This window comes from Symphodus melops (assembly GCF_947650265.1).
Source record: "Symphodus melops genome assembly, chromosome: 21".
NCBI lineage: Eukaryota > Metazoa > Chordata > Actinopteri > Labriformes > Labridae > Symphodus > Symphodus melops.
This window is the reverse complement of record NC_136711.1, coordinates 9,770,350-9,783,126: the sequence shown is the minus strand read 5'-3', so window position 1 is coordinate 9,783,126 and position 12,777 is coordinate 9,770,350. Positions and strand designations below refer to the sequence as shown.

Below are 12,777 nucleotides of genomic sequence, written 5' to 3'. Positions count from 1 at the left end.
CTTTACATGGAAGTCAGCATATGTTTTACTGCAATGCACACTAACTTATATTTCACCTCTAAAAGGATAAATACTGCAACAATATTGTAAACTTTCACATTACTTACGCAATCGCACAATTGACATAGTAAACTTTCAACTTCCCTCTGCAGCGTGCAACTGTAACCTCCACGCCCGCCGCTGTCGATTCAACATGGAGTTGTATAAGCTGTCAGGGAGGAAGAGTGGAGGGGTCTGCATGAACTGCCGCCACAACACCGCAGGCCGCCACTGCCACTACTGCAAGGAGGGCTTTTACAGAGACATGGCCAGACCCATCACTCACAGACGAGCCTGCAAGGGTAAGTATCCAAAATGAAATGATACTAGAGAGTGCACTATTCATAAAACTTTATGTAAACGTTGTTTTCAGCAACTATGATCTATGTTTTCTTGCATTTCCTGTAAGTAAACTTCTCGGGTGATTAGGTCTTTTTTATTTCTTTTCATTATGCTGCCCAACTGAAAATATTTTTCCGGGAATTAACTGACCACTCTGTTTAAAATGACACTTTTGTTTTATATCAATCAGTAATAGATTAGAAATATTAACGTTTGTTTGTATGAAAATGTCTTTTGACTGTGAATGGATTTTGACTCTACGCTCAGTTGACGTTTCGTTTCCCCTAAATGTTTAGACTATTTTCAAACAAAACTGGGGTGAGATATTTTAACTCTGCTAATTCTTGTGCAACCATGTTATTTCCAAGAGTCTTTTAAAAGTGATGAGTTATGATTGGAAACATGCATGGTCATGGTTACTTCCAATAACGCACATGCCCTACCATAGCTTAGAGAAATGAACTGACTATATGCCCAAAGCTTTTCTGGCCATCCCATCACAAGTTTCCCCGTACCACACACCACATGATATTACTTGTCCAAGGCATTCCTCGTGGAAAAATATATGTCAAGTCCCTTAGCTTTTTACATTTGCGGTGAATATTTTTCAGCCTGATACGCTGACAGCATTTCTCTTCTCTTGCTGGACTCGCTGCAAAAACAATACAAGTATCCTGTATTCAAATCAACAGCAATGGGGCTAGTTTTCCTTTCTTCTGTTGCTCCTGATGAAGGTAAAGAATTACATCCAGAACATGAAAAAAGGGCATGGCTGAGAGCTGCCAGGTCTGACAGCCGTGAAGATCTTTTGGTTGAGATTTCATGGCGAGAATCTCCCACTGGCTTCCGCTCAGCTTTCCTTCTGCAGCCGACCCAAGTTGTAACAGAACACCAGGAGGTTAGAAAAAGCACGATATTAGTTGCACAGAGAAAAATCAATTCATCATGTAACGGCACACACACAGAAGTGACTTGGTCACATGCTTTAAAAGTTGAGTCATTTGACCTGTTACTGCAGAACACTAAAATAAAGATAGCTGCCTCGATCCTGACTGGAGATCTGTGTGTTCTCAAGTGCAAATTTGTTCCCTCATCTCCCATTTCCTGCAATATCTGCATGTGCGATGTTCTCACACAAACACATGGCTCTGACACTGCAATTTGTCCTTATCAAAGCCTGTAGATCAGGTGGTAAACAGTTTATCTCCCTCCTTCACAAAAGGCCCCATATGTGACGGAAATGAAAGTTAACATCCAAAAAGCCTCTGCTGAGCTGCTGGCTCTGTGATTGATCAGAGCAATTCCACAGCCGCCCAGGAGCCGTCATTCCCCTTTGCCTCAGCTCACTGTTTTTCTTCTCTTACGTCTCCATCTCCCATGATTGTTTATAACCACCATCTCCTCTTCCTCCTCAATGTCTGGCTTTTCTCTCCATGGCTGACTTTGAGCCTCTAAACCTCTTGTCTTCTTCTTGAGTTTTGATCTGCTCACTGTTTTATCTCCATGTGTCAGGGTCAAGATGGAGGTCACAGGTGTGGTATGAGCTGTAGAGGGTGGTTGAGTGTCAGGCCTGAAATAAGGTTACAACAATAAAATACAGGTGTTTTCTAAAGACAGGAACAAGGGGGGGGGGGGGTCTGAGTGGATGAATAGGCCATGTCTGTTTCTAATAAGTCCTGCCTCTACAATAGGTGTCTATACTTAATCTAAGGAGTAGATGAAGGAGGTATAACAACCTTTTCCTACCTCCATCACCTCCTCCACTTACCGCCCACTTATAAAGAAACGCGTGCAGTACGAATCTCCACTTCTCTGGTTCAGAAGGTCCAACCTCTACAGAAGGCCAAACTTTAAAAATGGCAGCGGAATTGAAGAAACACGGCCTTCATCACATGGCCTGACTGCAGAATATGAGGTTTTTAAAATTAAAGTTTGTTTTATATTGCACAGCTGGCATCTGTTGACCACAAGGAACATTGATAAAAGACGAGACGAATGAGGCCATGGTCCATGCGAAGTACAGCTGGCAAAGGCACACCATACTGGCTATATGTTACAAATATCCTCCTGAAACATGGCATGAGAATATTTGTGACAGAGATCACTCCCGGCAGAAAAAGTGTGACGCAATCTTATCAACGGAGTGATTTCAATCAGTAATATTTTGTCTACATAGCAGCATAAATAACTTTCACCAGACAGGATCATATGTGAAGTAATGCTCCATGTGCTTAAAATCAGATTTAGATCAGGAAGGCTTTAAATATTTTTTTTTATACTTTTATATTCTAGAGTTTTGGAACGTGTGTGTAATGGACACTGGACAGTCTGTATTAGTGGGCTTGATGGACCGTTGGCGGTACTTAGTTATGTTTGACGATCATAAACAATCGAGCTTCTACTTGTGTGCAACGTTTCGAGCATGTTGGTGCTTGTGTTAATGTGTGTATTGGAGAGTGCATGCTTATGAGGACCAGCTTGGGATCAGGCCAAAACTTTACTCAAACTCCAAATTGTAAAGAAAAGCACATGCGGCTTTGTCTGACAGGTTGATTACATTTCTTTGATGGTGTTAAAAACGTCAAGGTGTGCATAATCCGCTGTGATTTTAATCACTCCGCAGAAAGGCAATCTATATTAATAGCCATATTTGCACTGCCGTTTCAAGCCACGATATTTATGCTCCATTTCCGTTTCCCCTTCAACCTGAATGTTGCAGAGACGTCATCAGTAGACAGTTTCAGCTGAGCTAGCTGGGGAATGCAGAGCTGTGTATGTGTTCATGTCTTGACTGTGTGTCTATGTGGAGCTCTCACTGTGCCGTGCTTCCCTTCTGCCGTGTGAATTCACAGACTGGGACACCAATATTACGCCATCGTGGAATTAATACGAATGCACAAAGACATGATGATGGCTGAGTTACAGCACAAAGCAGTCTGAAAATGGCTAATGTACTTCTTTAAAATGTCCCATAAAAAGGGGTAAAAAAGAGTTTAAATGTTCTTATAAGTTGATGGTTTTAACTGACTATATGATTTGAGGAGTACCCCTACTTACCATGTCTGTTTCTCACAGTGTTGTTTAAAAGTTGAACCTAAAGTATAGTAACATATCCCAAATAAAGCATAGAATAAAATTGTATTAGATACAAGAGATTGCAAATGTTAATGCTAGTTGATTCCTTTAGGGTTAAAGTGCAGGATTGAAATAGATGTTAAAAATCTTTCTCCAACAAGAGGGACAAAGTACACTAACCTCTCCAAATGTGCCAAATAACAAATGAGTGCAGACAAAGAGCAGTCCTCTTAAGTACTTTAGACCACTTCACACTCACATGCAAAGAACAACACAAATCAGTTTTAAGTGAATAAACGCCTGTCTAAGAACTACAAATCCCAACACACTGCCTGTCAAGTCTACAGGCGTAAAGGCTTGAAAAGTCATCAACCTCTGAGGACGTTTTTACAACTTCTTAACCGGCCAGAGCCCCGGCACATAAAACTTCAGAAAAGCAGTTCTAGGTGGAAGGCTAGGGGTGGAGATTGACACCACCACCCCCGTCTCCCCATCACACAGCCTACAGGCCTTTCAGATCTGGCAGTTGCTGGTTGTTTACTGAACAACGTGAACACTGGCAGTGAACTCTGATGTCTTAACAGCCTGTGATGGTTAAGAAGGGAATTCCATCTTGTTCTTATTGAATGGTTGAGTTGACAACTTGTGCAACTCAATGATCAGCCTGGAAACAGTGGCCACATGTCTCTGCAGGCATGACAGCCCAACTCGAGACTTGTATTAGGCAGATCAGGTAATAGGGGGTTTACTCCTTGTGTGCTTGGGAACCATCCTTCAAGAGACAGAAATAAACCTCACATCAGCTATTAATTTTATTTTGATAATAAGCTTGTATATTTCATAATCTTTAAGTTGAAAATTAATATAAATGTTAAAGGTCTTAATACAAGTGTGTTCATGCTCAGTTGTTTTAAAGAAACAAACTCCAGGAACTCAAGACACCCTTGATCCATTAGAACTGTAGTTCTGGTCACTGTGGCAGGAGACCTGACTCTGACCATATGAAAGGTAGGATATAGAGCTCAGTCCTGCTTCTTACCCTGTCATATGCAGATGTGTTTTTGATTTAGGTTAGTCAGAGACTCTTAAAAAGTGCCCTCAAAGCTAATGTTTCCCGGTTGGGCTTGCGTGACTCAAATGGTGGGGATTTTGCACGGACGCTGACGCATCAGATTTACATCTCAGCTTCAAACAGAGTGCAGCCACTTTGACACCTGTGGACTGGTTGGCCTTGCCGGAAAAGGCAAACCTATTTCAGAAGATCTGAGCTGCAGTTAATCCCCTTCCCACCCTGCCGCCAGACACACGATCACTCTTGGGTCAGTTTCAGCCGTTTAAAGCCTCCCTTTGCCCCGTCAACAGGTGGCAGGGTCCTCAGGCTCCCCTCTGTTGTAAGAGCTAAAAAATGCCTGGTGCAAATAAACACATTCACAGTTCCGTCAAGTGGCTGGAAGGAACCATGACATGTTAGCAGCTGCCTTTCTCTGGCAAGCCAAAGAACAAACTGTTGGGTTACAGGGTTTTTCCCAAAAGTGTAATTTTGGGCGTTCTTGTCTTTTCTTGATAATCTTGGACAGTTACAGCTATCATGTAACAGTCAAGTCACTTTAAGTTTGCTTTTGGCAGTAGTGTAGGGTTAGGGTTAGAGCGTCTTTGCCTGTTCTCCCTATTAAAAGGTAGGATTATCACCCTGCAATTCATTATTTTGGTGGCATGCAAGCTGAAAGGATCCTTTCTGTACTGTAACTTCATTTAGTCTGGACAGAAAATGTGGGAAGTGAAATGGAACCAATCAATAACACTGCACAAGACAATACAAAAGTCTTGGATTTGTTTTCACATGTCACTTATGTGATTGTTTAGCTAGATTGCTTTAAAATGTTAAGTATGTGTTTATTACTTAAAAGTGCAAATGTCTGTTTAAATAGTGGAGTCAGAGAAACCGCAGTTTGGTTTGATTTATTGTTATTTATTCTGGTGAAAACAGTGGAGGCTCTGTTTGGTCTATACCAACGCACTGTCTCTCGCTCTCTTTCCCTTTTCTCACTCTCAGATATGTTGCTTCACCCTCTCCCTGTCATCCTCTTGAACATCTTGTAAAACTCTTAGAAGGCTTTGCACCAACAAGCCAGCTTGTGTACTTTAGAGCTCTTAAAACCGGAGAAATCCTCATGTTGCTAAAATAAATTGCATTTAAAAAGAAAAAAAGTCAAAAATGTTTCCAGGGCAAAGTGTCATCTTGTTGATGGTGGTATTTGGACCGAACTTTCAGTGCATACAAAACAGCAGAGCATGTGTCCCCAGGGCCTGCACACAGTAGTAAAGATATTAGGGAATACATGGAGAGGATACAAGATGCCGAACTTTGTCCCCTTTTTGTTGATGTCATTCTGCCTTTCACTAACGGTGATGTATTTTTCCAACATTATTTGTCTCTCATCCACTAAATCAGTCTTTTTGTTTTTCCCACACACAGATAATTAAATACAGATTTTCTTCTTCTAGGCGAAGCAGCAGGCAGGAAAACAAAGGCTCAGACATAATTTGTGTCTGTTTATCATCATAAAACAGAAGATTACAACATTTAACCCATTAGTCTACAGAAACAAACATCAAAAGAATAAGTCAGTGTTTTGAGTGCAGTTTTGGAAAAGGAAATGATGAGATAATCATATCTAACAATTTCTTCCTCCTCTTCCTTGCATCACAACCTGACCTCTTCCCCTTTCACACCTGTCTCCCACCTCCACTCCAGCTTGTGACTGCCACCCAGTGGGTGCCGCTGGCAAGACGTGCAACCAGACCACAGGCCAGTGCCCCTGTAAGGACGGTGTCACCGGCATCACCTGCAACCGCTGTGCGAAAGGCTACCAGCAGAGCCGCTCACCTGTGGCCCCCTGCATAAGTGAGTGACTTCCAAAGACATGCAAACATTTTGATATGCATTTGTCATTTGATATGCAACTGTTGCCTAACACTGCCTCGAACCACATACTTTACGGATTACGGAACTGAACAAAAGGCCTTATATATGTGTACAAGTTTCGATCTATACTAGAACCAAAGAATCGACGGAGTAGCCTAAAGTCATTTGGGGATTTTGACAGATTTGACCATTTCATTGCCTGCTCTGCATGTGTACACATGTTCACAACCCGACCTCTTCCCCTTTCACACCTGTCACACCTGTCTCCTGTTTGAATCGTCATTGAAAATGAAGTGATAATTTCAGAGGGAAATCATATGGGTACGTAAGGTCTGAAGTGATCTTTGTTAATATAACAAAGAGTACTGTCTAGACCTGCTCTGTTTGTAGTGCCTTGAGATAACCTTTTGGACAAATTGGCACTGTCAAAGTAGAAATTGATTTACTGATTGATTGAAACTGCAAGTCATTATGATGAATGAACTTGCTTATTGTTCTTCAACCTATCAATGGTGTTAATTGTCAGTGTTCTTTAGTTGTTGATATAGCATATCTTCTACATCAGGATTTTAATTTTCTGTGACCTAGATGTGTGTGTCTGTTGATTATGAAACTTCCCAGTGGCCCGAGTACATGCAGGCATGTGTAAATGAGGGTTACTTTCCACTACACTGTGTGCCAGGCAAAAATGCGGGCACACGTAGCACAAACTCACAGGTCAACCTCCACCAAAGCAAACCGTGTGGCCCAGTGCCATACTGAGCTGTGCCTTACTGTGCCACATGCTGCCATGTTGTTTCACACACATGCGGCTCCTGGACCAGATGGTGGATGGGCGAGAAGGAGAAATCATCTGTGATCATGGATGGCAAACCCGACTCGTTTGAGTGCCACTGAAGCATCCGGTGAGAACAAGACGGGTTGTGAATATCCATTCAAATACATGTGCAAATTTGTATCAATTGCACATTGCACTAATATAAACTGTGTGTGTGTGTGTCAATATGGTATCATAATGGGCTTCCCATCTCCTGTTGGGTCTCCTGGACCCCTTAACAGAAGACAAGCCCATTAAGCAGCCAATTAGTGTCACGTCAGCGACCCTCATCTGAGTGAGTCTTTCATCATCTGTTTATCTCCACAAGATGTGGCCATGACGACACACCGACTCAAAGTGGCTTCTCGCAGCTGTGCCTGCCTCCAGAAAGCTCCAAGCCCTTATTTGTTTTCGTTGGCGGGGTGTCCATAATTTCAGAGAGACAACTGCTGCTTGTGCCTAAAAACAGTTTTCCAACAACCCCCTCTACCTCCCGCCAACACACACCCACTCACTTATTTCAAACCTTTAACCTCCAAATCCAATCAAAAGTAGATCCTCTGGGTGGATGCTAAGCCGGAGTTCCAGTAAGTCTCTTTACGGTAAAGCAAGAGGACCCGTTGTTTGCATTAGCATTTGTATTGTTGCATATGATTAGAAGAGATGTCCTGGAGGAATTCCATGAGGCACTTTTTAGAGTCGCCAGCGGGCACCGCGAGGGAGGGCTGCATCTGTCTCAAGATGATCCAACCAAAATTACCCTTTTGCCATCTGTCCATCTGTCTATGCATCCCTGTATGGAGATTACACAGCAGTGTTAACCCAGCATCTGTTTGGGGAGGACAAGACTAATCTAGTGCAGCCTCTTTTTTCATTTGAATCTGTGTGCCTCGAAGAGTATTTTTCTGTCTCAGATGTGCCCACTTTGAATCAGTTGACCTTACCAAATTGTGTGATGAATTTGTGATATATTTACTGAGTTTGACTAAAAACTTAAACATGGCCCTCTGATCTTTGGGGGCCGGTCTTCAATGTATGATCTCTCAATGTGTTTCTTAGAAATGACGGTGAAACCACCAAATTAGTCTCAGGAATGCATGGTTTATATGAGCCTGTCTTCCCTCTAACCACCAATAAGCTTCACTGTCAGTCTGTCACTGTTTATCCAGTATATCTGTCTGTCTTGTACCATGTGTTTAACATGCACATTGACAGTCCAGGCCCACTGCATGACAAGCCTGGCATTCCCTCTTACTGGCCTTGGTGAGCAAAGAAACATTTCTCAACACTTAGCTTCCGCCTCTTTTGTGGCTGTATTAATGTATTCATGAAACAATCACATACCCAGTCTCTCAATGGCTTTGGACAAACTGCCATTCTTGACGACACGTGCAAACAAAGCCAACATTTTGGGGCAAGTTTCTGAATATGTTTATATGCATTTTTCTTCATGTCCTTTCAGCTATTACCGGGTGTTTGATTGCCTCTGTACACATGCATTTTTGGCAGGAATATGGTCAATTAGTTACATCACACTGAAAGGCATGGATTCACATTCGACCAAAGAAATAACTTTGCATTTCTTCTGGTTTTTATTTCAGAAATCCCTGTGGTCAACCCTACAGCTGTGGTGAGCAGCACAGAGGAACCAGCAGGTTAGTAAATTCTTTATGCACCTCGCCCATTAGCAACACTGCTTTATGAGAGGAACAAAAACACATTTTTTCATATTTTGGACTGGAGTTTGAGGTGTGGAATACATATTAATGAAGGGTGGTTCCTTCCTTTTGAAGTTCTGCAAGGAGAACGGGTGCATTGGGGCCAGCCGAATTTTCCATTGTCTAAAAAACTTGTGTCCTTGGCGCAGTTTCCCCGTCTGCAGACCTCAAGTTAGTGTAGGCTCACTGCTCAAAGTAAAGCTGCTGCTTAAAGACAAGGCCAGCAGATACACAGCAGAGGTGATGAGTTAAAGTTCAGCTGGGAGATAGAGTGGAAAGGAGAGTTTTGAGGTGAAAAAAGAGTTGCTGGCAATTGACAGGGGGGAAATTTCTCCCCCTCTTACTTTCCAATTTAGGCTCCGGTCAATTAACCTATCCTTATTTTTCATTTTGCGGCTTTTTGATTTAAAAACTGGTGAGTATTTGGAAATGTGGATTCATTATTTAGTGTATAACATAACTCTAAATGCTGCAACTCCCCAATTTGCCAATGAAACTTTACTGCACTTTGCAAAAGATATAGTTTTTCTGTTTTTATAAATTTTCTCTTCCACAAATGGCGCATTTTTCAGACAGCAGGAAGTAAATCACACCTTTGACTTATAGACTTTCTTACATTTCAAAGGTTCAATAGAGTTTAAGGCTAGGAGGTATTGCTTTAAGAATGTTAACTCACCAGACTCACTTCACAGAGTAATGGTGACGCTGAAGGTCTAACGTCAATAACTCCATATATGGAGCAGCAAAAAGAATTAATTAAAAGAAAGTAAATATTACTGTATTGTATAAATTAATTGCTAAAGAATAGTTAAAAGTTAATTCACAATATATCTTTTTTTTACCTGGCAAAGTTAGCCGGTTGATGGCTGTTACTTTTTATTTCCCACACAGACAAAGTAGTGCAGTCGATTTTTAAAACAATCTACTTTGAACAGTAATGTTCGAACACATTTAAAATTGTGGTGATCCTTTTTTCAGTTGTAATTTCTTTTTGCATTTCTTTTGATTACTTCGGGCACTCAGGCTTTAAAACACACACATGTTTTTTTCTCCATTTAAAAACAAAACACATGTTAGTCTTTTCTTCTTCCCTACCTCCATGGGAAAATGTTACAGAGTCCTAGAAAACAAGAGTTGTTGATCGCCAATTCATCTCAGACTTAAGAGCATTTCCCCCATCTTTCTTCTTCCTAAACTACCATAGAATGGGCAATGCCATTAGCAACCCAAATCCCCAACTTGTTTTGTGAAAGGGGTGGTGGATGCAATTTGTCCTTGTCGTAGTATAGTGAGGGAGGCTCAAGAAAACGAGGGCATCGAGAGTCCCCAAAGCCAATTGTGAATGTTTTCATTGGGCTGCTCTTCTGGGTCAGTGGGCAATTGACCGAGAGCTTTTCCAGGTGAACAGCCAGCAGTAAGTGACTTTTCATGGGAAACACACACACAGTGTCCTCACCAGGAGTTCCGCAGAGATACCTTCAGGCCAGCCACTGTATACCACACACAAGCACACTGTGTAATGAAATCCATGCACATCTCAAACAAATGCATGCCTGTCACAGTGGCTTGCACACTTCCATGATAATAATCAGCACATGAAACCACATGCTTATAATCTTAAAGACTTGAAGCAAGTATGAGATCTAGCATCTTTTCTGATAGTTTTCAGTAATGGGCAATACACACATACGCACAAATCCATCCACACATTCACCTCAACATCTGTCAACATCTACACCTCCGCTCAGAGTTTTCCTTTTAAAGTCACCCAGGTTATTGGAAACTGCCATCTGCTCTCCCTTTCGTTCCTCTTCCCTCCACTCTCAGGCTAATAAAATCTCTCGCGCTCTGATATACAGCCAAGCCTCCTGGACATTTTTATGGGCTTCTTGGTCCCCTGTTTCTTTCTCCTCTTGCCCTCCTTCCATTTCCTTCCCCCCAAAAATGAATGATACAACACTCCCACTCTCATGCAACCCAAAAGCAAAATTTCTCTCTCACATTATTTTTTTTTCTTCTAATTGGGGCGTTTCATATCCAGCATATTTATTCGGTTTTTCTAAAGGAAGCAACACAACTGAACCATTTTCCTTTTGAAGGCAATGAGAGGTCTTACCCACAGATACCAGTCGAGTGAGCAGCATGTGGTTTTTCAGTTTCATGCCCTGACATTCCAAACATGGTCAGCTTTTCATGCCCCCTCACTAAAACCAACGAGAAACATGTTCAATAAATGTCCTTCTTGGCATCTTTACATTTCAGTCTATAATTTTTCTTTTCTTTTTCATCGACCTTGTGTCCTTCTATTAGTTTCGTAATTGAAATAAGTATATCCAAAATTCCACGCATCATAAAATCTAGTGGCGTCAAGTACAGTAGAGCCTTGCTAATGATCAACAAAGTTTTTCTTTTTTGACACAGCTCCAGTAGCAGTAGATATGAAAAATAATGTGTAACAGCACTGATTTTAGGTTTAAACCTTAATGACGCCCAATGTGAGGAAATTGCTTTATTTTTTTAAAGTTTTCTTTGTTTCCACTTTATTCTGCTCTAAACTCATAAAAACATCTTTCATGATTACAAAAGCAAAGCTCTTGAAGTAGAAGTGAGAAAAATAATATTCCAGTATCACAAGCAACAAATCACAGGGAATGATCACATGCTTGTGCTTCTCTGTTAATAAATATTAGACTTTCTTAGTCCTTTGAGAATCAATTTCCCAAATAGTTGAATTATTTTTATGTAGATTAAAGAACTCTGAGTTAGCTGGAGAGATGAATGTTTAAAGTCCAAGAACCAAACTGAGAAATTCAAGCTAGGTTCCCAGCGTAGTTTGTATGTTACTTAAAAAGGTCTGTCTTTGAAAACTCGTAGATAATTGACATCTTCGCCAACCCAAGTCAGTCAAGAGGAACTCTCAGATGGGTCACTCAGCCAAGGAGTCAATTTTAACTGTCACAATCTGACTTCTAACACCTCATCAGTGGTGGCTCCACCTATGAGTGGTCAATAGAGGTCATCTATCCAATGTGTGGTCCCAGTCTTCACGCTGGCAGCCAAGGTCTATTCACATACATCCAACCATGACCTGCTCCCAGCATGCTCTGTCTTTCTTCAAAATCCCAGAAAACATGTCAAACTGAACACTTTTACTACTCTGGTATGTTTCACTTGCCTCCCAGAACCGGCTGTTGCACTGGTTTGTTGTACTATTTGTCAGAAGTTATATTTTAGCACACCGAACAAGCTTAGAGCACTTCACAATCTGTTCCAGTTTCCTCATAGCCTTGTCTTTGGTTTTTATTTGTGGATTAGATATGAGAACAAGTGCTCCAAAGTTACCGAAAAAGTACACACACAATCTAAAACAGACATATTCAACACACATGCCAAAGACAAATTGCGAGTAACAAAATTAAGAACAATGTCTTTTATTTTTGATGCTGTTGTTGAGTGTTTATTGTGGTGGTTTCAAAGAATCTGACAATTTCCATTGCTCCGTCACACAGTCTTTACTGGTTGCTAACTATATCTTAATAGAGCGCCGCATAATGTAAAATGAGCCTCAAAAGGCAACTATTCTGATTTCAAGTGTGTAAGTGTCCCATTATGTGTGTAATTGGAGGGTTGTCAAGATCATCGTAGCCTGCAATAGATGAGTTCATGTTTTCTCTTTGTTTTTTCCTATTATTTTACAGACTGTGAGACCTATTGTAAACCAGTGAAGGGCAATCTGAAGATCAACATGAAGAAATATTGCAAGAAGGATTATGGTAAACGTATAAAAATTAACAAGCATGATTTTTAAATATACACAATGTGTTGGGAATATTGAACTAAGTGTAGTTTTATGACTGTTT

General features: G+C 41.1%; 1 protein-coding gene and 1 long non-coding RNA gene across 5 annotated transcripts in view; one reads left to right on the top strand and one right to left on the bottom strand.

The window, feature by feature from the left end:
• The window catches only part of LOC306842296, a 103,267-nt gene that overhangs the window by 54,022 nt on the left and 36,468 nt on the right, over positions 1–12,777 (bottom strand). The window lies entirely within an intron of this gene.
• ntn2 (netrin 2) overlaps positions 1–12,777 on the top strand; it is a 42,435-nt gene that overhangs the window by 25,676 nt on the left and 3,982 nt on the right. For all 3 annotated transcript variants that reach the window (XM_079372440.1, XM_079372441.1, XM_079372439.1), the window contains exons 3-6: positions 153–341; positions 6,212–6,361; positions 8,801–8,854; positions 12,616–12,690. In XM_079372440.1, coding sequence (XP_079228566.1) covers positions 153–341; positions 6,212–6,361; positions 8,801–8,854; positions 12,616–12,690 — 468 coding nt within the window. The remainder of the gene's footprint in view (positions 1–152; positions 342–6,211; positions 6,362–8,800; positions 8,855–12,615; positions 12,691–12,777) is intronic.